A 25,952-nucleotide genomic window follows, 5' to 3' on the forward strand; every position below is an offset into this window, starting at 1 on the left:
AATTGGCTCAAATATACATAAGTAACTTGTTCTATTTCATGGTTTTCAACTTTGACAGTTCTATGGTTAATATATTTATTCATCATTATTTTTGTTTTTTCTCTATTTATTTTTAATTCAATTACTCTGGAGGCTTCATTTAGCTGATTTAACCTTTCTTCCAGATCTTCAAGATTATCTGCTATTAGGACAATATCATCTGCAAATTTCAGATGATGCAGCATTTCTCCATTTATGTTTATTCCTTTCGTTTCCCAGTCAAGGTTTCTAAAGACTTCCTCTAGCGCAGCTGTAAATAATTTGGGAGATATGGTGTCGCCTTGCCGGATGCCTTTTTGTATTGGGAACTTTTCATTGTTTTTATATAATTTAATTACAGAAGTTGCATTATTGTAAATATGTTTTAGTGTTTCAATATATATGGTTTCTCAGTTCCCTGGGTTTCAAGTGCTTTTAGTGTTGCAGACGTTTTAACTGAATCAAATGCTTTTTTGTAGTAGGCCAGACATAAGAGTTTATTATATTCAATTGATTTTTCAATGAGCTGTCTTAATGTGTGAATATGGTCCAAAGTATTGAAATTCTTTCTAAATCCAGCTTGTTCACAGGAGTAACACTATTGTATAAATTAAACATTAAAACAGAATGTATAACATTACACACACATGGAGCATGTTGAGAGCTGTTATGTCACTGTTATGAGACCACGTTCTGTAGTTTTGAGCAAAATTAAATTCTGGAAGACTGAATGATCTTAAGGTTTTCGTATGTCAGCTATTATCATTCCCTGGTTTCTGTTAAGATTTTCTCCAGAACGAAGGAATACAATGGCTTCTTTGAAATTTCTACAATGGAAATCTTTTTCTAGGTAAGGCATGGAGATGCTATCCCAATCAATGGTATGGCTATTAATAGCAAAATGATGGGCTAGACCAGAGTTGTTTAAAATGTGACTAACAGTCTTCACCAGTTTGAATGCAACTCTGATGTTTAAAGGTTTAAAAAGTTTTGCGAGCTTCTCGGTCACTGTACCTACATAAGGAATAACTATGGACAACTACCTTCACTCTACTGAGTGAAGGTATAGTTGTTGTGGGGGATTTCTATGAACAATCTTGTTGATCATTCTTTGGATAGCCATTTTTTATTAACGTCTCTGATATATGAGTAATTTCATCATAGAGATCTCTTTCTTCTGAGATGATGTTCGTAGCTCTATTTTTGAGCATATGTATTATGCTGAGCTTCTGGGAAATATGGAGAGTTGACTTGAAAAGAAGGTAGCGTCCAATGTGTGTTAGTTTGCAGTAGACTGTTAGTTTGATACGTCCATCTGCTAGTTTCTTGATTAGGGTATCCAAAAATGGTAGTCTATTATCTTTTTCCAGTTCCAAAGTGAATTGTATTTTTTGATGAAAAGAATTAATTTTGGTTAAAAAGTCCGAAAGAGCTATTTTTGTGTCCCTCCAAATTATGAAGACATCTTCTACATATCTCCATCACACTAAAGGTTTTGGGTCTAATTTTGAGAGGATGTCTGTTTCTAGCTTTTCCATGAACAGATCTTCACAGGACAGCAAAAGGGGACTGCCCATAGTTAAGCCATTTAGTTGCTCATATATCATTTCATTCCATTTGAAATAATTAGATTTAAGGCAGTGAGATGAAAAAGGTGAGCCATATCTTCAGGGAAGAGATTGTATAGGATACTAATAACTTCTACTGGGATGTTGGTAAATAAAAATACCACGTCCAAGCTAGCGAGAATGTCTGTCTCTAAGATCGAGATGTTTTTAAATTTTTCAGTAAAGTGCTTAATATGAGTGATCTTATTAAGGTTTTCCATATGTCAACTCACCATAGTTCCCAGAAGCTCAGCATAATACATATGTCAAAAATAGAGCTACAAACATCATCTCAGAAGAAAAAGAACTCTATGATGAAATTACTCATATATCAGAGACATTAATAAAAAATGGCTATCCAAAGAATCTAATCAACAAGATTGTTCATAGAAACCCCCACAACAACAACAACCTACCATCACTCAATACAGTTCATCCACAGTTATTCCTTATGCAGGTACAGTGTCTGAGAAGATCGCAAAACTTTTTAAATCTTTCAACATCAGAGTTGCGTTCAAATTGGTCAAAACTGTCCATCACGTTTTGAGATCGCCAAATGACATTAATCCTTTTTTCAAACACGCTGGAGAGTACAACATCGCATGTGCTTGTGGTGTAAACTATATAGGACAGATGTCGAGAAGGCTCGAAATCCGAAGAAAAGAACATATAGGAGATGTTAATAACAATAGAACAGACAACTCAGGTCTAGCCCATCATTTCGCGATTACTAACCACACCATACCATTGATTGGAATAGCAGCTCCATGCCTTACCTAGAAGAAGATTTCTGTTGTAGAAATTTCAAAGCAATTGTAGTCCTCCGACATACAGAAAACCTTAATAAGATCACTCAGTCTGCCAGAATTTAATTTCGCTCAAAACTAAAGAACGTGGTCTCATAACAGTAACTAACACAACATGCTCCGTGTGTGTAATGTTATGTGTTCTGTTTTAATGTTTAATTTATACGATAGTGTTAATCCATTTTCTCTGTACTAGCCATTTTCAGTTTTTTTCTCTTACCGTTATAAGTCCTAAAGAAGCCGGACAGCCTCGTCGGTGAAACTTGTTGGTATTAGATGTTTATAAATCATGGTAAATTAAAGATCAATATAAATTTCATTTTAATTATATGTTTGAATGACCAAATATAATCTAAACAGATCTCAGGTATATTTAAGAAAAAACTATGTCTCCTTCGAAACAAAAAGGGAGATATAATATCCGAAAAGGATGATAAAATACAAGAATGGATGAAATATGTAGAAGAACTCTTTACTGATAACAGACAAAACCCAGAAAATACTTATGAACAGATGAAAGGTCCATGCATCCAGAGGTAGAATATGCACTGAACTCAGCTAAAAATGGTAAGGCCTTAGGCAATGATAGAATACCTGCAGAAATAGTAAAGTTATTAGAAGGTGACAACATTACTATATTTGTAAAGCTATTTAATAAGATCTATGATACAGGCATAACCCCTGAAGAATAGTTACAGTTCACCATCATGCTACCTAAAAAAACCAAACAAGGAAAAAACTTGTAATGATTATAGAATCATCAGTCTAATGAGTCGTGTTCTCAAAAATGTTTCTGAAAATAATTCAAAAATGAATATACAGAAAATATGAATACACCATCGGTGATACCCAATTCGCTTTAGATGTGGTTTGGGAATGAGAGAGGCTCTTTTCTATTCTCAAATCTTATTCCAAAAATGTGACCAAAACAAAGAAGTATTCATTTGCTTCTTTGAGAAAGCATTTGACAAAGTTCAACATAAAAAGAATTGCATTAGATGGTAAAGACATCAGGATCATCAAAATTCAGGCATCTGTTCAAGTTGATGACATTATTACAGACTCCATTATCAAATGAAGAGTAAGGCAACATGTGTGCTGTCGCCTCTCTCTTTTAACATATACTCAGAAGCCATATTTCAAAAAATCTTAAAAGGAAGAGATTAATGTAAATGGTGAAATCATCAATAACATCCAATATGCTGAGGACATAGCTCTCCTGGCTGACAATATTCAGGATCTTCAAAATCTTCACAAACTAGTGAACAAAGAGAATGATAAAATGAGATTAAGAATAAATATCACCAAAACTAAATTCATGGTCATAAGCAAGAAGCCAATTCTCAATTCAGCACTTTCTTTAAATGGGAAACAAACAGAAAGAGTGACAAACTTTAAATATCTCAGATGCTAGTTAAATGAAGAATGCAATCCAGAAATGGAAATAAAAATTAGAATTGAAATGGCAAGAAAAAAATTTTCTCCTGATGAAATCAACACTGTAACCGTAATTTAAATGTAGAACTTCACATTTAACCATGCAATACTATGTGTGGTCTGCACTGCTGTATGATGCAAAATCTTGGACCTTGAAGACAACATCGATAAAAAAATTTGAAGCCTTTAAGATGTGGTTAAAGGCCCCAAGGACAGCAAAAATGTTCAATCAAGAAGTACTGGAACAAATGAAAAAATCACGTGAACTTTTAGATACCATAAAAAGAAAACTGTATATCTTGGTCACCTACTTTGTAATGAAAAATATAAGATACTTCTTCAATTAATTATAAAAGGGAAGATAAACGGAAGAAGGGACAAGGAAGACAAAGAAAATCTTGGCTGACAGACAGACAGTGGACTGGCATGAGCTCTGAGGGACTGTTCAGAGTGTCTGAGGATCACTCAAAATTTGCCAAGGTGGTCTCTGACCTCCTACAGGAGATGGCACTCAAAGAAGGGTATCAGGAATGCATATATTGCATAAACAGAGGATTCACTCTTTCTCTGTTTGTGTGTATATATACACATGTCCACACGCATGTATACATATTAAAAGAGTTTCTCTTAACCATTGTCCACACACAAACAGCATTCCTGTGCTTTGAGTTCTGAAATATTTTATGTATGTGATTGATTTAAAAATTAATTTATTATTTTGACTTCATTTCATTTCATTTCAGTGCTGAAAATGATCCACAGAAAATGCTTTCAGAATTTTGTACTTCTTAAAATAGGAGAAGGATGTCCTAATATTTATTTCAATATAATGTATTGAAATAAGTTTTGAGACATTCCCTCCCCAATATTAGGGATGGAGGAATGTCCTACCACTTATTTCCAAAAAAAAAAATGAACTATAAAAATCTTCCTTTAAATCTTACAGGCACTATGATGACATATTAGCATGTTGTGACCTCAATTTTTCTATCTCTTGCAAATCTTGAGATTCAAACCCAGGGGCTTTCCAAAGAAGGGGCATTGTCGAAAAACTAACCTATGGAGGTTCTGGTGTGGAGAGAGCAATGAATAATAGGAATGCATGCCAGAGATTGTGGTGTTTGCAGAAAATGTGAATGTATTTGGGCATGATTTGATGAGCTGTGTACGTTTGATAGGGAAAACCTCCCACAATGAGTGACTACATGGAGGTTTGAAGAAGATAATAATGAACTTGAGCCTAAATACTTAAATTGATTTAAAAAAAAAATCTATAAGGCAGTTATAAACAATGTGGCAATAATAAGAATTATAGAAATGCATATAATCATGAAAGACAATCCCTACCTCAGGGTTGACAATTTTAAGCATAAATGGATGATCACCATCAGATACATTATCTAAGTAATCCGTATAATTTAAATCTACATCTTCAAATACTGTATCATAATCAATTACAAAACTTTTCACAATTTTCTTTGTTAATGAATACTGTAAAGGATCTGAGGATTCTTCAGACAATCTGCAAAAAAATCAAAAAGGCTTTCAATACATTCAATTCTGCTGCTTTATTTAAATATACACCCTCTGTTCAAAAAGAAACCGAATTTTTCGAAAATAGAAGAAACTAGTGGCACCATCTGTTGTATCTTTTTGCTGTCGAAAGTGGCAACCTTCATTAACGGTGTGTCAACTGTTTATGACATTTGTTTCATTAGAATCTGAGATATAGTGCCAAAAGTGACTGTTTTTTTGACGAACACGATATTCATGCCACACATGACAAATTCTTGCTATCAATCGCTTCAAAACTTCGAGATAAAATTCACCATTGACCGTTTGGCCAGGTGGAACGAATTCTTTGTGGATAATGCCCTTGGAATCGTAGAAACAAATCGGCATTGTCTTTACTTTCGACTTCTCCAAGCGACTTTTTTTCGGATGTCCCTCTTCTGGTCGTCTCCACTCAGCACTCTGGCATTCTGTTTCAGGCTCATACTCAAAACACCATGTTTCGAAACCAGTAACGATCATTTCAAGGAAGTTTGAGTCCTTATGAGCGGTTTTAATGAGGTACTTGCAGTGTTCAATTCAATACATTTTTTGGTTGTCGGTCAACTTGTGGGGAACAAGTCGCAAATTCAATTTACGAAGGCCCAAACTCTAGGTCAAAATGCTATGCACAGTTGATTTTGGAATCAACAATTCATTTTCAATCAATCTCATGGACGATTTCGAGTTTTCTTTGATGAAATCACGCACTTTATGGATGTTAACTTCGCTCCATCCAGATTTTGGATGGCCCGGATTTTCGTCGTCCTCAAGTGTCTCACGACCACTTTGAAATTACTTAAACTACTTATAAACTTGAGTAGGGGATAAGCATTCATCACTGTATGCTTTTTGAAGCATTTGATGTGTTTCGGTAAAATTTTTACCAAGTTTAACAAAAAAAAAGTCAATCATAACTCTGTTTGAAACTCATTTTCCGACCGTTCATCAAAATACACTGTCATTCTTGGCACTATAACTCGGCTTCTAATGAAGCCAATGTCATAAACAGTTGACACAACACCAATGAAGGTTGCCGCTTTCGACACCAAAAAGATACAACAGGTGGCACATGACTTCTATTTTCGAAAAGTTCGGTTTCTTTTTGGACAGAGGGTGTAGTGAAAAAACAAACATAAGGACATAAATTAGGGCAAAAATAAAGTTGATATTGCACTTGATAGTTTAACTACTTAACGGAATTATCAAATGGACAGAATCTGTTCAGCATATGTTTGTAAGAGAAAGAGTGTGTGTGTGAAGCAGCAAATAAATTTTAGACTTCTCAACATATTGCTACTTCAAAATTACTTGAAAATTATTCATGCTTGAAAAACAAATTAATTTTCTAGGCTAAACAGGGAATAAAGATAGGAGCATGTTTATTCTATTTTATTGTCAAAACTAGACTAGAAAATTAATTTATTGCTTTTCAAGCATCACAATTTTTTTTAATGAGTTTCTCATTTAAAAAAGTGGAGAGTATATAATGTTCTCCCTCTTATTACTCATACATCATCAAATTCCTGACATATACCCCAGGGCCGGCCATCTCAGGGGTGCAGTGGGTGCAATGCACCCGGGCCCCACAATCGAGTGGGCACAGTCGGTACACATTTCCAGAAACTTAATTTTTATTCAATTTATTTTTTTCTTCTAATTTTGCTTATAACTAATGGGATTTCATCGACAGGATTTTAGGCCCCAGTAATAATAATAATATCTGTGTTTCTTTATTAGAGTTTTTGCTTAACCCTTTTGATGCGTTTATGTAGTGTATAAAAATTAAAACATGATTTTGTTTTTACCCTAAAATGCCCGATTCATCATTAGTTTTTTCTAAACTGTTAAACATTCATATCATTTGGCTCATTATCAAAACTGTTGAAAAAATATTTATTATATTCTTTATGTATGGTTAGTCTAGAGCAGGGGTGGACAACCCTTAACATGCCTGCCAAACGTGGCATGCAACCCAGGGCTCATCTTAAAAAATAATTAAATAAAAAAATACATTTCAAACATCTTCGCTGACACACATTTTAACTTGATACAATTTTATTAAGTACAGCTATATCGAATAAAAATGCAATAATTAAACAACTGTTTCATAATAATAAGTAATAAGAAAATTAGAAACAAACATCCTATTTCCAAGCCATTGATATATCTCCACGATACTGATGTACAAGTTTTGTCCAGTTCAGTTGTTGCATTATTCGTCAGGCATCCAGACGTGACGTGATCTTTTACCATCATTTGATAAATCTTTTCATGTTTTGTAAAGATTGGAAGTATTTATTGTCAATTAATATGATTTTTTTAACGATACTTGTGACATAATGATTAGAAATACCTACCTACCTACCCACCCACCCACCCACACACACATATATACACACACACATATATACACACACACATATATATATATACATACACGTTAGCACAAGAATAACGTTTAATTTTCCAAATATTTCAAGTCTGAATATTACAGACCATCTTCAGTGGCTACATAGGAATAGTTTTAAAAAACAAAGTGGAATACGAACAATTGATCATTCATACATAAAACGAGCCGTGCGATGTCATATTGTTAAGTATTAGAAGAGTAAACATTTTTAAAGACATAATTAAAGATATTAATTCAGAAATTCATATAATAATCTTAAATAACATTAGACTGATATAAAAAAAAAAAATAAAAATAAAAAATTTATGTGTTATCCTGATTAAACTTTCCCAAATTTTTGATATAGATATACAGTCATTAAGATTCAAGTTAGGATGTTGAAGGAAGGCCTTCACACTTTCTTTAAATAAGCGTTCAAATTTGTAGCGACATTTGTGTAGGAGGAGAGTCTTGGACCAAAGGATGCTGTGGCTTGTTTACTGGACGTTCTATAGAAAAAAAGAATTCAAGAGCATCAGTCATCAATTCAACACAACAAACCTGAGAAATCTGGATTAGCTCAGCATGGATTAGAAACAAGCCACAACATCCTTTGGTCCAAGACTCTCCTCCTACACAGATGTTGCTACAAATTTGAACGTTTATTTAAAGAAAGTGTGGTGGCCTTACTTCAACGTCCTAACTTGAATCGTAATGACTGTATATCTATATCAAAAATTTGGGAAAGTTTAATCAGGATAACACATTAATTTTTTTTTTTTTTTTTGTAAATTTCCTATATTAGTCTAATGTTATTTAAGATTATTATATGAGTTTCTGAATTAATATCTTTAATTATGTTTTTAAAAATGTTTACTCTTCTAATAGTTAGCGATATGACATCACGCGGCTCGTTTTATGTATGAATGATCAACTGTTCATATTCCACTTTGCTTTTTAAAACTATTCCTATGTAGCCACTGAAGATGGTCTGCAATATTCAGACCGAAATATTTGACAAATTAAACATTACTCTTGTGCTAACGTGTATACATATTTCTGTCAATTAATATGTTTAATATATTAGATATAAAAGCAAATTTCCTTTACATTGATTTTCGGAAACTAAAGTTTTCAGTTTTTTTCTTAAAATCCCCGCATATATTACAATTGCTATTTCCTTGTGTGCATCCTACCCAAATAGCACCATCTGCTTTCCCATTATTTCAAGCAAATATTAGCAGTAATTTACAAGACTTGAGATACTTAATGAACAATCCTTCACAAATGACTAATGAACAGACAGCCATGGTATTAGGCCAGTAAAGATGTGTGCATATGATTGGTGCGGTATTAACAAAAGATCGCACGAGTCAAAGATAAAAGTCAGCAGACAATTTTTGAATTGAAATGCTAATTCTCTTCAACCAAATTCAGTATCTGAAAGTGACATAACAATATTCACTATATTTCCTAACTTTAACACGTTTACGAATTTTAACACTTTCTGTTGATTTTTATTGTTGCTCTGCATTTGAGCTGGGGGGACAGACTCCCACACATCTAGTTTTTAGTGTTTGCCAATGCAGCATATGGTTTTGCTTGCAGCTGAACAGCATAGTTTTTGGGGGAAGGGACATGCGATTCATTAGTTAGTGCCATTTTTATCCCAGCTGTCTCTAATTGCACTATTTGTTGAGAAATATATTACACAGACTGCAAATGTTTGTACCCTATTCAGTGATACAATAAAACGACCTGCTTTTACTTGCACCTGCAGACTTATTGGCTAGTATGGAGGGCGCGTGGATTGCCAAGAGAAGCGAGTCACTATTGCCAAGAGAAGCGAGTCACTATTGCCATGAGGTGAACGTGATTAAACTTTTTTTTTTCTGTGCAAGGTTATGTGAAACTTTTCAATTTCTTTTTTTCGCAAAGTAAAATCAGGGGTGCGAGTTATACATGAGGACCAGTTACATTCCAGTAAATACGGCAAGTTATTTTTAAAGCTATGTGAAATGTATTATCAATATTCAGGATTACGAAGTGTTGTCTGCACATGATTAGATCTCAGCTATGTTAATTTCAACTCAGTTAATAGTGAGTTGAAATCAACATAGCTGAGATCTAATCATGTGCAGACAACACTTCGATAAGAATGAAACTGATGTACTGAAGTAAACAAACGAAAAAAATAAACACATTCCTTGAGTGTTTCTAAATTTTGTAATATTGTAAAAAGTATGTACATATTTAACTTTTTGTTAATTCATGGGATAAAAATATTTAATATTATTTACTTATTCGACAGGCAAAGCCTAACTCATAATGTCCATGCCAAGAAAGTATCCCTCTGGGTGTAAAAAAAGGAAATCAGCAGAAAAGAAAAAAGAAGGAAAGCAAAATCTCAAAAAGTCACAAGTAAATTTGTTTTCATGGCTACAAAATAAATATCTGACAACGAAATTGCTACGACTTCAGCAGTTGCGATTCAAACTTCAACTGAAGAAGAAAACTCCAAACAAGCTACACAACTTTTCAACGAAAATGTGGAAACTGTGCGATTCATCGAAAAAGACGTGTCTGATTATACAAACGTTTTGGATACAGCAAATAATGATGAAAACAATAATAACGATGGTGATCAAGTGAATATAAATGATCCAGGTTTGTGGCCAAATATTATAACTGATAAATTTCGATTATTTTGCGTTAAAACTGGACCTAAACAACATCATCAAGATGCATTCGTTAAGAATGTTGAAGGTAGATCGTTTTCTACATCGTACTATTTAAAAAAAAAAAAAATGCCAAATGGTGAAACTCAGCTTCGTAGCTGGTACACTAGATGGGAAGCCAAAATAGACGCAGTCAAAGCAGTGTAACACAGTTTGAACAAACTTATAATGCCTTAGAATTTATTGATGCAATTAACGATAACACAGCAGTATCCGAAGCTAAAAGTCTACTAGATTCATTAGAAGAAATGCCATTTATTTTAAGCTTATCGGTGTAGTTTACAATATTGTCAAAAATTAATAGAATCAACAAACTATTTCAAGCAAAAACAGTTGTTCTTGACTCTGTTTTTAATTTAGTGAATAAAATTAAAAATGAAATCCAAAATTTAAGATCAAAATTTAACACATTTTTAGATGACGCAAAAATGATAGCACGAAACTTGAATATTCCCGAAGTCTTCCCTGAAAAAAGAATTCGAAAAAGAAAAAGATTATTTTCCGAACTAGCTGAAGATGAAGTTTTACTAAACCTGGTAGAAGAATTTAGATGTCACTTTTTCAATGTTGTGATTGATACTGTTATTGTACAAATAGATGAGAGATTTAAAAATATACCCAATGTATTTCTATTTTAAATTAATCACTGATATAAAAACATTAGAAAAAATTGAACTAGAAAACCGCTCAAGGGATTTTGTAAAATATTATAGTAAAGATATAAATGAAGACTGCAGGAAATTGATTTGTTACGAGAATTGATCTTGGACCATAAAAATGTAAATAACGCGCAAGACATATTGCGATATATATTAAATAATAGTTATAATGAACTATTTCCAAATGTGCTAACTGTATTGAAAATTTTCTTTACGTTACCAGTTACTATTGCACGTGCAGAGCGTTCTTTTAGCAAATTAAAATTGATAAATAAAGAATTATCTTCGGTCAAGTATGTGCGAAGAACGCTTAAATGCACTTGCTATATTAAGCATCGAAAAGGAAATTGCCAAAAATTGTAATTTTTCGGAAACGATTAATGACATAGCAAAAAAAAAATTGCGAACTGATGATGTATTGTTATTTTTAGTATGAAATATTTGTATATTTCATACTAAAAATTATGAAATATATGAAACATTAAAGTTTATTACTGTGGTTATCATGTAATTTTTGTTTTATAGTTATGCCTATAAAAGATTAAATGCTGGTAATGTTAGTTAGGAGATCTGCTGTGAACTAAGAGTGACAGAATTCATATGGCAGTCATTGATTAATTAGTAACCCTCCAGGCAACAAAGCAGCAAATTGTTGATGACTCCATTATTTTCGAGAGAACTTGAGATCAGCGAAGGGAACAACAGTATGATGACAAACACAGACTTGCCATCCAATCTGAGGTTATTACAGGATGCAATTTAGTCTGTATGGGACCACATCCTTCTGTAATATATCTGGTGCACTTTGTGAGTCATGAGTTAATGAGGTGAGATAATTCTAAGAGATAAATAAGGAGGGTTCTATTCACTATTAGATAAGTAGAACTAATAAATTGGCCAGTCAGTGTCTACATGCATTGTAGTAGAAAAATAACTCTTGATAGTTAATTCATTAGAAAGAAAAAAGGTTACATATCAACATTACTGAACTGAGCAATAATATTGTTCATTTTTAATAATTACAGAAAAAAACAAATGAAATTATTAAACTATCTTGTATTATCACAAAATCAGTATCGTCTATGTGTGAAATGTATTCTACTACAGAAGATTTATTTTGCTGTAATAGAATCATCCTAGTTCCTAGTTGTTTAAGCATCAATTCAACTTGAATAAGAGCATCTGAAATACTGTCATCCTAGTGACAGTATTTCAGATGCCCCAGTTTCTACATGATCTTCTGATTATAATCCTTAATAATCTAATTAATTACGTAATCACCCACAGATTGTTAGCTGAGCTGATAGCATCTCTGCAAGACTATGGAATTGAATCCTACTGCGTTATTGATGTTTCAAATGTTTTCAAGTAGTAGATGAATTTCACTACTTAGGATAGGTGCAGTCTCACTTAGTGGGATTGCATCTACCCTACTTACTGGAGGCCTAAAGTGGCATGAAAAGTATCATGTCTAGTGTCTTAAGTAGGGCATGGTCTAATCATAGGCCCTTTCACTGTACTAATGTGCTATAGGTTTATAACTTTCACAGGTGGAATTAATCATTAAAGAAAGTTTTTTTTGTTTTTGTCCCCCCCCCACTTGATCATGAAGCAAATTTCTTGGCAAGTATAATTATATTCTTGTCCAATCCTTTATCCTTTGCCAGCATATCTGCTCTCCAACCAACAGGCTGCAGAATTTGAATTCTGTTGTGGGGATGGATTGTGATTATTTTGATTATGTGAGACCATGTCCCACTTATTGGAGGCCTGAAATGGCTTGAAAAAGTTCTCTGATTGGTCTCTAAAGGAGGGTTTCCAGATTAAGTAAAAAATAAAATGAAAATACAAAAATTGTATAAAATTAATAAAAATATTTTTAAAGATCCTGAGCCTATCCATTGTACAAATGCAATAAAGTTAAAAAAATAACCTTTTGTGGGTAAGATATGTATATATGTTATATGCAAATTATGAAATCGCACGATTCATGAACTGTATAAGGCGCTTGTACAGTTCGTGGAATGTGTAGAATTTTGCACAATTCGTGAAATGAGCAGAATATGTTTTCTGCTCATTTCATGAATTGGGTGCATAGTAACAGCAGCAGCGCATGTGCAGAAACTCGTGATAAACTGGTGAAGGGCATTTCTCATTGGTTGTTGCTGCAAGTTGCTGTGTTTTAAGAATTTTTTTTTTTTTTTTTTTTTTGTAATAGTATTAGTCAAGTGTTACAGTAAATTTGTACAACATTATATCAGAATTCCTTTCATCGTATTTAGTAAGGTTAGTTTCTCATTGGCATGAGTTGCAGGACCCACGGCTCACATAATATGTGACGATTCATCACTATTAACTTAATAAAGTGTAATTTTAGGATTCCATGAACTGTACAAGCATATTATACAGTTAATGCTTATTAAATAACATAAGGAATTTACAATGTACAAAGGATATAAATTAAATTAAACTTTAATTTATTAAATGTAAACTTTAATCTATATTTCCAATATTTCGGCAACGTCACGTTGCCATCTTCACAGGAACTTAAAATAAAGACACATACACGCAGGCACTACACACAGTAAATGAGGACGAAGCAGGAAGCTATTCTTTCTCCTAAGAGTCCTGATGGTGCACCTAGCAGGCAATGTAGGTATTCTTGGGCGTTTAGGCTGAAGGTCTTCTGATTTCCCAAATTTGGGACAGTCTCATGCAACCAAATTTGTTGAGGTTTGGATTGTTTCTTAGGGCTGAGGTTGATTCCATGAATAGCCTTTCGTATTTGAATTTACTACGGTGTATTATCGTGGTTTTCTTCCACCATATTCTAAGGCAGGTATCCAAGAGCATGGTCTGCAAGACCAGAGCGGCTATATTAGTGAAACCAGATGTAGTCCTTGTGTTCTGAAATTTTGATATTAGCTGTCCTGCCTGTTTGGCCAAAGTAGGACAGGTTACAGCTGCAAGGGACCTGGTAGGTCTAGGGGAGGAGGTTGGTCTTTAGTGGAGCAGATAAGGGATGCCAATTTTCTATATGGTCTGTAACAAGAAGTCAAGTCATGTTTTTTTTAGGATTTTTGTAATTTTTGCCGAGGTGCCTCAGATATAGGGAATGGCAATGGATTTAGAGTAATCCTTGTTGTGAATGGGGAGGGGGGGTTGTGGTTTACTGGTTTCAATATTTTTGAGGGGGGGGATAGCCATTGGCTGAGAAAGTGTTGAGGATGTGGAGAGAAGTTTAGCCCTGTTGTGTAGTGTCTTAATAACTCCATATTGTTGTGTGTGGGGGAGGGAGAATTGTTGGTGAATGTATCTGCCTGTATGGGTGGATTTTCTATAAACTGAGAAAACCTAGGTTCCATCAGGCTGGCGGGTGACTAGTGTGTCTAAGAAAGGGACTGTGTTTTTTTCTTTTTCCAGGGTGAACTTGATTCTGGGGTGTTGGTTGTTTAAGCGTGTTAGGAAGGAGAGGAGTATATCAGAGCCATGTGGCCAAATAGTGAATTTAATTTATATCCTTTGTACGTTGTAAATTCCTGAAGTTATTTAATAAGCATGTTTAACCAATGTCTAAGCTTTTCTACGAGAACTACTATCATCCATGAAGATTCCATCGCATGCAAGGCCAACCATTACGGTAAAATGAAGCTGAAGCTATCAAGACAATTGAACCGTCTGACCTTCCTAAAAAGCTGCCAGGATAATCAGGTAATCCCAAATTGTGTTAAATTCAAGCACCGGTTCTTTTAACAAAAGGCTCTCCGTATTTATAACCGAGTCAGCCAAGTGTTGCTACGAGAACAAATTGCAGCCATTCACTTTCTCCTAGCTGACGCAAACTTAGCTATTCGTGTGCTCGAAGAAGAGCTTTCCAGCACATTAAACCATGAGCTTTGGTCAATTTTATACAACATCTCATGCACTGCTGCAGATAAAGAATTTTAAAAAATACAAGGTCGACATATCAAGAAATTTGAGAATCTAAAAAAGAACTCTACCTCCGAACCTAAACTTCCTACCGACACTGTAGTCAACCTTTCTTTAGTTAATTTGAATCCTGAAGCACTCAACGCTCTGTCATGTGACCACAACTTTGTCAATGCTCAAAAAAAACCAGCCAAGGATATTATGATCCAAATTGAACGCAGGATTCGCCACCTTCCAAACCACGTCGCCAACAATATTAGACTGGATGTAGCCTGTGTTCTCACCAAAGCAAGACCACCAAAAACCAACATATCCAATAAGGAATATAAATCCCTGCAGGAATTGAAGAAAAACAAAGAATTAGTAATTACCAAAGTGAATAGAGGTAACGCCACAGTAGTACTTAACCAAACGGATTACACAGGTAAGCTTAATGCTTTATTATTAGACTGAGCTACTTACCTCCCTAGTGAATACAATCCCACCAATTACACATTAGAAAACTTCTTCCGGCCAAGAAGTGACCTTAAAAAGGTCACTTCTTGGCCGGAAGAAGTCACTAACAAATTAAAACCGTTGAACTCTATACCCCCCCCCCCGTATATATGGACTCCCAAAAATATATAAAGAAAATGTGCCACTACGTCCCATATAGTAGATAGCATTGATTCCTCCACTTACAAATTAGCTAAACGTTTGGCCAAAGCACTCACACACTATACTGGCAACACACAGTCGCACATAAAAAAACTCAGCCCACTTCAAAGCCAGCATAGAAAACCTTACAATCCAACATACTAACATAATGGTCAGTTTTGACGTCTCCTGCTTATTCACAAATGTCCCACTCAAAGAAACCTTAGAGCTAATCCAAGCTATCCTCCCGATATCTCAGCACTATTTCAGTTCACAATGAACTCGGGCCATTTCATTTGGTAAGGAAAATTCTACAAGCAAATAGAGGGGACAGCCATTGGCTCACCACTCTCCCCACCCTTGGCAAACTTCTTTATAGAGACTTTTGAAGAGAAAGCCTTAAACTCTCCACCACAAAAACCAACCATATAGCTTCGCTACGTTGATGATGTGTTCGCTATTTGGCCACATGGCTCTGATACGCTCCTTTCCTTCCTAAAACACTTAAACAACCAACACCCCAGAATCACCATGGAAAAAGAGAAAAACAACAGCCTCCCTTCCTTAGACACACTAGTCACCTGCCAGCCTGATGGATCCTTGGTTTTCTCAGTTTATAGAAAACCCACCCATACAGGCAGATACATTCACCAACAATCCCCCCCCCCCATCACAACAATACAATACGAAGTTAAGACACTACACAACAGGGCTAAACTTATCTGTTCAAATGACAATGCCCTAACCACAGAACTAAACCACATCCTCAACACTTTCTCAGCCAATGGCTATCCCCCCCCAAAAAATATTGAAACCAGTAAAACCGCAACCTTCTCCCCCCCCCCCTTCTCACAACAAGGATTACTCTAAATCCATCACCATTCCCTACATCCGAGGCACCTCGGAAAAAATTACCAAAATCCTAAAAAAACATGACTTGACCTCGTGTTACAGACCATACAAAAAATTGGCCTCCCTTATCCGCTCCACTAAAGATCAACCACTTCCCCTAGACCTACCTGGTATATACCAGGTCCCTTGCAGCTGTAAGCTGTCCTACTTTGGCCAAACAGGCAGGACAGCGAATATCAGAATTTCAGAACACATGGACTACATCCAGTTTCACCAGTACAGCCACTCTGGTCTTGCAGATCATGCTCTGGATACACGCCACAGAATATGGTGGAAGAAAGCCACAGTAATACACCATAGTAAATTCAAATTTGAAAAGCTATTTATGGAAACTAGCCTCAGCCCCTAAGAAATGTGCCAAACCTCAACAAATTTGGTTGCATGAGACTGCCACAAATTTGGGAGACTTACATCAGAAGACCTTCAGCCCAACGGAATACCTACATAACCCACTAGGGGGCACCATCAGGACTTTTAGGAGAAACAATAGCGTCCTGCTTTGTCCTCATTTACTGTGTGTAGTGCCTGCGTGCTCGTGTCTTTATTTTAAGTTCCTGTGAAGATGGCAAGGGGTGCTTAAGAGTCAAAGCAGTATAACTGAGAGGAGACCTCCATATTGCCTTTAAAGGAATGCAGAGAACCGACCAGGGCTTCTGACCTATTGTCCAATCCTCACCTTCTCGTGGTGCACCCTGTTGGGTATCTACTTGGATACTGAACGGATGAGGATGGGCTGGCAATTTGGGATTTAGCCGACCAAATTGTATTCTTATTGGTTAAACCAAAATATAGAATGATGGTACAACATGACAAAATTTCATGCTGGCTGGGGCGTCGCCCGGTTAAACAAGGCCCCCGTTGTTTTCGCCAGGGAACCAGATCGAACAGCGAAAAGTCAGCTACTGGAACAAATCTGAAAATAAACCCCAACTCAACATCACCAGAGTTAAAGATCGGTACTATCAACGTAAGAAGCCTGAATGGCAAAGAAATGGAGCTAGCTGAGGAATTAGATAAGTACCAGATCGACATAATAGGGGTGACTGAAACAAAAAAGACAAAAATTGGTGAGATCGTTCTGAGCAATAAATACAAAATGTTATATTCAGGCAATGACAATCAACGAAAAGAAGGAGTAGCCATAGTATTCAACACAAAATACGAGGCTAATCTTCTTGAATGGCAGTCAGTCTCAAGTAGAGTAATGTGGGCAAATATGAGAATGGGGAACTGGACAATGAGACTTATTTGTGCCTATGGTCCCACAGAAGATTCTACTAAGGTAGAAGTGAAGGAATTTTTTCAGGCTTTAGAAAACGCAACTGACACAAAAAAAAATGAAAAGTTGGTCCTTGTTGGGGATCTAAATAGCAGAGTAGGAAATGATTGCGAGACATACAAAATTATTTTGGGAAAATTTGGAGAAAAGAGCAAAGCTAATAATAATGGCAAATATCTTTTGGATTTCTGCTCAGGACATGGACTGGTTATTACTAACACCATGTTCCAACATAAAAATGTGCACAAATTCACATGGAGAGAAGAGGCTAGGAATAAGAAAAGTCTCATGGACTATGTTATTGTTGATAGCGATGTTTTCTCCCTGGTGCAGGACACCAGAGTGTACAGAGGATTTGAAATTGGAAGTGATCACTATTTAGTCTTCAGCAGGATAAAATTGAATTTCACATTGAAAAGAATAACATGTAAGAAAGTTTTAAAGCGAATAAAAGTTGAGCAGCTCTCAGATGTGAGCTGTAGACTAAAATACACAAAGATTATTGAAGAAAAAATGAAAGAGTTTGAGAACAGGAATCAAACCTTGGAGATTCAGTGGCAAACTCTGAAGAAAACATTGATTCTGCCAGAGAAGCATGTGGTGAGGTTGTCTGCAAGGATAAAAAAATCAGGAAGTTAAAGAGGCAGTGAGGAAAAGAAGAAAGCATATCAAAAGTTCCTGTCAAATAAGTCAGCTTGTGCTCTTAGAGAATATAGAGACAAATGCAAGAATGCTAAACACTGTGTAAAACTAGCTAAACAAAAGTCATGGGAGGATTTGGCAAGAATATAGAAAATAAATATCAAGAAGGTGGCAAAATATTCTGGAAGTTGTTGAAGCTTAAGAATGGAGGAAAGAGTGCTGTAAAAAGGAATTAGAGATGATAAAGGTGACATGAAAACGGGAGAAAAAGATATCCTGGAAGTATGGAGTAATTACTTTGAAAAACTGCTAAATGACACAAGCAGTGATGACAACACAGTGGTAAAAAACACTGACCAGGCATGCAGTCAGGAATACATATCCATACTTGAAGTAGAAAAAGCCATCAAAGGCTTGAAATGTGGAAAGGCAGCAGGAGTAGATGATATTCGACCAGAAATGCTGAAGTATGGTGGTATAAGAGTCTTACAGTGGTTGCACTGCATAATTCAGAAAGCCTGGACAAAGGGACGAATTCCCAATGATTGGAGTAGAGCTCTCATAGTACCCATATATAAAAAGGGAAATAAAACTTTATGTGAGAATTACAGCAGTATTTCCCTACTGAGTGTTCCTGGCAAGATCTATGCAAGTATACTTGAGAAACGGTTGAGAAGAATTGTGGAAGAAAAGCTTGGTGAAGAACAAGCTGGATTCAGGCCAAATAGAGGCTGTCAGGATCAGATCTTCACTTTACGACAAATAGTCGAGAAAGCATGGGAATATAACAAAGATCTGTATTTAAGTTTTGTCGATCTGGAAAAGGCATATGACAAGGTGCCAAGAGAGAAGCTATTTAATACGCTGCAGTTATATGGTGTCAATGGGGCATTATATCAAGCAATACTTAGTCTTTATTTGAGTTGTTAAGTCAGCAGTTAGAATTGAAGGAAGTACAGGAAGATGGTTTAATGTTAAATCTGGTGTGAGACAAGGATGTACATTATCCACTCTGTTATTCATTATCTATATGGATCACATTATGGAGGAAAGTGGTATTAAACATGATATCAGAATTGGAGATGTTAATGTCAGCTTTTTGCTTTATGCAGATGATGTTATTCTTCTAAATAAATCCACTAAAAGTTTGCAAGATTCCCTGACTAAATTGAATAACTGTTGTAATAGATATGGTATGAAGGTCAGCAATAAAAAGACAAAGACAATGAAAATAGGCAGAATCATTGAAAATGTCAACTGTGTTGTGAATGGAAAACCTGTGGAACAAGTAAAACATTTCAGCTACTTAGGCACAATTTTTACTGAAGATGGTAAACTAAATATAGAAATAGACAACAGAATCAGCAAAGCTGGTATGGTGGGAAGTCAATTTAATAAATTCATATCGAATAAGAGAGAAATTAGTCGGAACACTAAATTAGCTGTATACAAGACAGTGTTCAAACCAGTTTTAACTTATGGATCTGAGAGCTGGGTCAGAAGTAAAACACTTGATCAAAGACTAGAGACCACAGATATGAGAGTCCTGAGAAAGATTAGAGGCGTGAACAGATGGCATCAATGGCAATATCATATTAAAAACTAGGATATTAGGAAAGAACTTGACATTGTCAGCATCCAGGAATGAGTTAGCAGAGCTAATCTCAGGTGGTATGGTCACTTAAATAGAATGGGAGAGGAAAGATTAGCAAAACAAGTGTTCTCTGCCAGGTTGGCAGCAAAACGACCCAGAGGAAGACCAAGATATAGGTGGATTGATACGGTACAAAGTGCCTTAGACAATAGAATTATAAGATCTGATAATGTTGGAGTCTTGACAAGTAACAGACTGATTTGGAGGAAAATTGTAGATAGGAAATTAATAATGATGTAATTTTTTTTCATGTAGTACTATCATATCCTGTACACCTCTTGAGGGTACATGGCAGGAATTTGATGATGATAATGAGAAGATGGCAATATGACGTTGCCAAAATATTGGAAATATAGATTAAGGTTTAATTTATATCCTTTGTATGTTCTAAATTCCTTAAGTTATTTAATGAGCATGTTTAACCAATGTCTAAGTCTTTCTACGAGAAATATACAGTTCATGGAATGTGCAAAAATGTTGCCATTCCGTTAATGGTGCTTTTTCATAATCTGCATGTAACATATGTTATCCAATTCGTGAAATGAGCAGAAATGTAATGCTCATTTCATGAATTGTGCAAAATTCTACACAGTCCACAAACTGTACAAGTGTGTTATACAGTTCATGGAATGAGCAAAGTGTCATGCATTCTGTGAATTCTGTGATTTCATAATCTGCACGTAACATATGTATCACAAGACTGGATCACTAAAGGAATACGTGGATAAGAAATCAAACCAAAGTCTCTGACATCACAGGAAAAGTCAAACATCTGAAGTGACAATGGGCTGGGCATACTACTCAAAGACAAGATCAACAATGGACAAAAGAAGTACTGGATTGGATTCCATAAGAGAAAAAACAACCACAATCTGTTTGTTTTAATCTGATAAGACATCAGATTTGCAGGAGTGACATGTACAGAGGTTTGGCGTAATCTTGGAAAGGACTTCATCCAGCAGTGGATTGACAATGACTGATGATATATATATATAAATCCCATAATGAAAAAGTATATGCAAGTAGCCTAGTCGTGAAGATACTTCATGTGCAAACTTTGTTTTGTTTGCTTACACTTGGATAAAGGACTGGAATAGAATATAATTTCTTGGCAGGCATTATCAGTAAAAATTTAACTGTACAAATAAGGTGTGAGCTGCACTGGACGAGGGAGATAGATATACAACTGTGTAAAGGGGGGGGGGGGAGAAATATCTCAGAAGAGGAAAACCACTAGAGGTGTGCCTCAGGAGTCTGTTTTAGGGTCATTGCTTTTTAACCTGTATGTTAATATATTGCAGAAGATTTCAATGGGGATATTCAGTTGTTTGTAGATAATGCGAAGCTGGGAAGAACTATTGAGGATTAGAGATGATGTTGTGGCCTTATAGGACAATTTGAATAGACTAACTGAATGGGCACAGGTGTGGGGGATACCAGTTCAATGGTGCAAAATGTAGGGTTTTAAAATTTGGAAAACAAAGATGGAATGTAGAATTTATGCTTGGTGGGGATATATTATTGGAGATGAAGGAAATAAGAGATTTAGGGGTGATGGTAGGTAAGGATCTAAAATGTAAATGACAAATTGCCAAAAGTGTCAGGATAACACAATAAATTCTGAGAATTATGCAGAGGACACTAACTTGTAGAAGTAAGGAGATTCTGGTTCCATCGTATAAGGCCTTGATTAAGCCACACATGGACTACTGCACACAGATTTGGTCACCTGGTTTTCAAAAGGATGAAAAGTACTAGAAAGGGTGCAGAGACTACCAGAAACTACCTTAGTCAATTGCAGAGGCAATTGACTAAGGTAGTTTCTGGCCTCTAGAATGTTGAATATGAAGAAAGGTTAAGAAGATGAAATTTACAGAGTCTAGTGAATAGGAGGAAAAGAGGTGATATGATAAAAGATGTAGAAGTTAGTAAGGAGTTGTTATAGGATTAACATTGAAAAGGTTTTTCATAAAATGATGGGAGATGTCGGAGAGGGAGGGGGGGTGTCAGCCTGGAAGCTGTATAAGGAGAGTGCGAGAAGCAGGTTTTTTGCATGGATAGTTGTGAATGATTGGAATGCACTGCCTGAGAATGTGGCATCTACAGAAAATTTGAATGTATTTAAGGCATGATATGATGAGCTGTGTATGACAGAGGGACCTCCCACAATTAGTCTTAGATTCCATGGGGGTCTTTGGGTAGTAATAATAATAATCGACCTATTTTACCGTTCAAATTCCTTTAATTTTTGAACTGAAGAACTTGATTTTTATAAAAAATGTAGTATTTTTTAACAAATCTCTGCATATACTGCGTCTTTGATCTATACTAGGGATAGGTAATTTCTAGTTTTCTGAAGCTGTTTAACCAGCAAATCTGTTAAAGAACACACACATGGTTTGCTCATGTTGCCCTCAAAAATGATTTTTAAAAAACAACTAGTTATTGTCAGTTTAACAAAATCATATAAAAGGGCATGCAAAGAAGTAATACTTAAAAGAGAACCAAATACACATAAGTAATGTGAACTAAACACTACTACTACTTATCCTCTCTTTGTGACTGATGGCACATAAGGTCAAGGTCCATTTCTTCCAGATACCACTGTTATGCACAAGCAATTTGATTTCTCTCCAGCTCTTCCAGCCAGCCAGTCTTCTTTCTTTTTCTGTCATTCTCTGCAAAGTTAATTTAGGCCTTTTTCTGTTTCCCTTCTGGGATCATGTCAAAGCCACTTTAGGAATCTCTCTGCTGCCCATTCTCAGTATGTGTCCAATCATTTCTCTTTCTGTTTCCACCCTCTCATTGGTGATACTTTTTTTTACAGTCAACTTGTATAAGTCATAATTTGTTACACATTTGGGCCAAAACATTTGAAATATTTTATGCAGGCATTTGGTTTGAAAACTATAATAAGTTTAGTTTAATCCTTTATCCAAGTGTGAGCAAAACAAAGTTTGTGCCTGAAAGTATCTTCAGGACTGGGGTAAGGTAGTGCAACACTAGGCAACTCGTTGCAAAGGTGGAGAAAGCTCTCATTACTCCTATCTCAGTATCTCCCATAATGCAAAGCACATCTCCTTGCAGATATGTGTAATGCTATGCATTAAGGCAAGGGCCACTACCCATACCGGTTTCGACCTTTATTGAGGTCTCGTCAGTGGGAGCCAGGCCCAGTAGTGGAGATACAAAGGCAGAAGAAATGAGAGGTCATCCTAACCTATAGGAGATGCCAAATGGTGTGCAACCTTATTATTAAATTACTCCGGATTCAGAGAAAGATGTTGAGAGTTTATTTTTCACTTGGTTAGACTATAATAAGTTTAGTTTAATCCTTTATCCAAGTGTGAGCAAAACAAAGTTTGCGCCTGAAAGTATCTTCAGGACTAGGGTAAGGTAGTGCAACACCAGGCAACTCGTTGCAAAGTAACTTTTTTCATAATTCAATTGATGACTATATTTAACAATAACCCAGATATTACACAACCCTGCCTTGCACCAGATCGTATCTCAAACCATTCAGATGTTTTTGCTCTGCAATAATAACATAACTTTTACTTCTCTCATACATTTCTTTGAATATTCTCATATATTTGTCAGGAATTCCATAACATCTCTCTCTCAGCTAGAGTATTTTAGTAATAAGGTGTGACACCTTTTGGCTACTTGTATAGGAAAATATGACTTCTGTATTACTTCAACCTTGGTATCTCTTGTGGGTCTGGCTCACTGTTGAGATCTCAATAAAGGTCGAAACCAGTCTGGATAGTGACCATTTCTATAATGCATAGTATTATAGATGTCCATAAGGATATGTGCTTTGCATTATGGGGTATTAAGGCAAGTACTAAGGGGATGCTCAGGGTGGACAGGGGTACATAGCGTGAGAAAGGTGGATGCTCCGAGAGGAGGTGAGAGCATGTGTAGACAGGAAAGAAATGGGATGACCTGGGATCAAGAGGAAACAGTTGGAATTGAAAAGGGTTTTAAAATGAATAAAATCAGTCGAGCATGGAGAGATCACATCGAGTGAGTGGTATCAGTGGAACTAGCTCTAGAAATGAGCTGTTGTGTTTGTATACAAATGCTAGAAGTATAAGAAACAAGGCAGATGAAATGGTTAAATTAATTGCGTCTGTTCACCCAAAGATTGTCGGAGTAAGTGAGAAATGGTTGGAAGAGGACGACATCCTGACAGGAATAGAGATGGAAGGGTATGATGTGTTTCGTGAGGAGAGAAGGGGTAAAAAGGGAGAGGGAGTGCTATTGATGATAGAGAAAGAGTCCATACAAAGTAGAGATGCAAGAGGGAAATAGTGCCAGTGGTTTTGAGGCGGTATGGTGTGAGATAGAGGTGAATGGAATCAAATACTTGGTTGGATGTTGTTATAAACCAGGTAATGTGAATGTTGGTAATAATGAAATGTATAATCAAATTAGTCATGCAAATAAGAAAAGGGTGATCATTATGGGCGATTTTTAATTATGGCAATATAGACTGGAATGATGAGATAGCAACTGGAAGTAAAGAAAATAAGTTTCTTGAATTTTTGAGGGATAACTACCTCAGACAGTATGCAAGTGAGGGCACGCAAGGATTGAGGGTCTTGGATTTGGTCATCTCATCAGAGGATGTAATTATAAATGAGGTGTCAAATCATGCACCAATTGGTGAGAGTGACCATGAGGTGATTACCTGGGTGGTTGCCAGCAGTGTGAGGACCTCTGTGAGAAAAGGGTATATGTGGAACTACAAGGGGGGGGGGGAATCATGAAGAGCTCAGAAGACAGCTTGCAGGTGTAGCATGGAATGAGGAGTTAGCTGGAAAAGAGATCAATGCAGCTTGGGGGATTTTCAAAAACTATCTAGTAGATGCAATGTCTAAGTGTATTCCAAGTGTGAGAAGGTTAAATAAGGTAAGTGTGAGATGAATGAATAAAGAGATTAAGCATGCGGTACAGAGAAAGAGGGCATTGTGAAGGACGCATAAGAGAAGTGGAAATAACCAATTCCATTAGGTCTACGAAGACCAGGCAAGGAGGGAGACTTGGTTGGTGAGAGTAGCTAAAGAGAGCTATGAACAGCAGTTAGCTAATGAAGCCAAAAAGAATCCTGAGGAGTTCTTTCAATATGTAGCCAGCAAAAGAAAGAATGCTTATGAAAGGATGACACTGATAGGAGAAAATGGTGATCATTATTGGCGATTTTAATTATGGCAATATAGACTGGAATGATGAGACAGCTGTTGCAGAATGTTTGGTGGAGATACTTAATGAGCAGTTCTTAAAGGTCTTTCAAATCTTGTGAATGCGACTTCATGGAAAGATCGAGAGCAGTAGATGATGGGGAGGAGAGACTGACTGTAAGTAAGCAAGGGGTGTATGGGGAGTTGAGCAAACTAGATGTCAATAAGGCTGAGGAATTTGATAATATATCACCACGTATTCTGAAGGAATGTGCCAGGCAGTTGACACCTGCCTTGACATATTTTTTTTTAATGCAAGTCTTGCACTCGGTCAAGTCCCTAAGGAGTGGAAGGAGGGCAAGATTGCGCCACTTCATAAAGGAGGTGATCGAACTCAAGCATCAAACTGTAGGCCTATCTGTGTGTCAGGTGTTGTGGTTAGGTTGTTGGAGAAGTTTGTGAGAACTAGGATCCAGAGTTGGGTTGACAACAGTATTATCTTTGA

The 25,952-nt window shown here is 36.0% G+C and overlaps 1 protein-coding gene across 1 annotated transcript in view; it reads right to left on the reverse strand.

Annotated features, from left to right (window-relative positions):
* The window catches only part of LOC150099235 (protein FAM13A-like), a 267,122-nt gene that overhangs the window by 198,246 nt on the left and 42,924 nt on the right, over positions 1-25,952 (reverse strand). The window contains exon 5 of the mRNA XM_090404288.1: positions 5,216-5,390. Within this exon, the coding sequence (XP_090260414.1) occupies positions 5,216-5,390 (175 nt within the window). The remainder of the gene's footprint in view (positions 1-5,215; positions 5,391-25,952) is intronic.

This window comes from Typopeltis vanoorti, chromosome 14, assembly GCF_054136105.1.
Source record: "Typopeltis vanoorti isolate ZY-2024b chromosome 14, IOZ_Tvanoo_1.0, whole genome shotgun sequence".
In the NCBI taxonomy this organism is placed as follows: domain Eukaryota; kingdom Metazoa; phylum Arthropoda; class Arachnida; order Uropygi; family Thelyphonidae; genus Typopeltis; species Typopeltis vanoorti.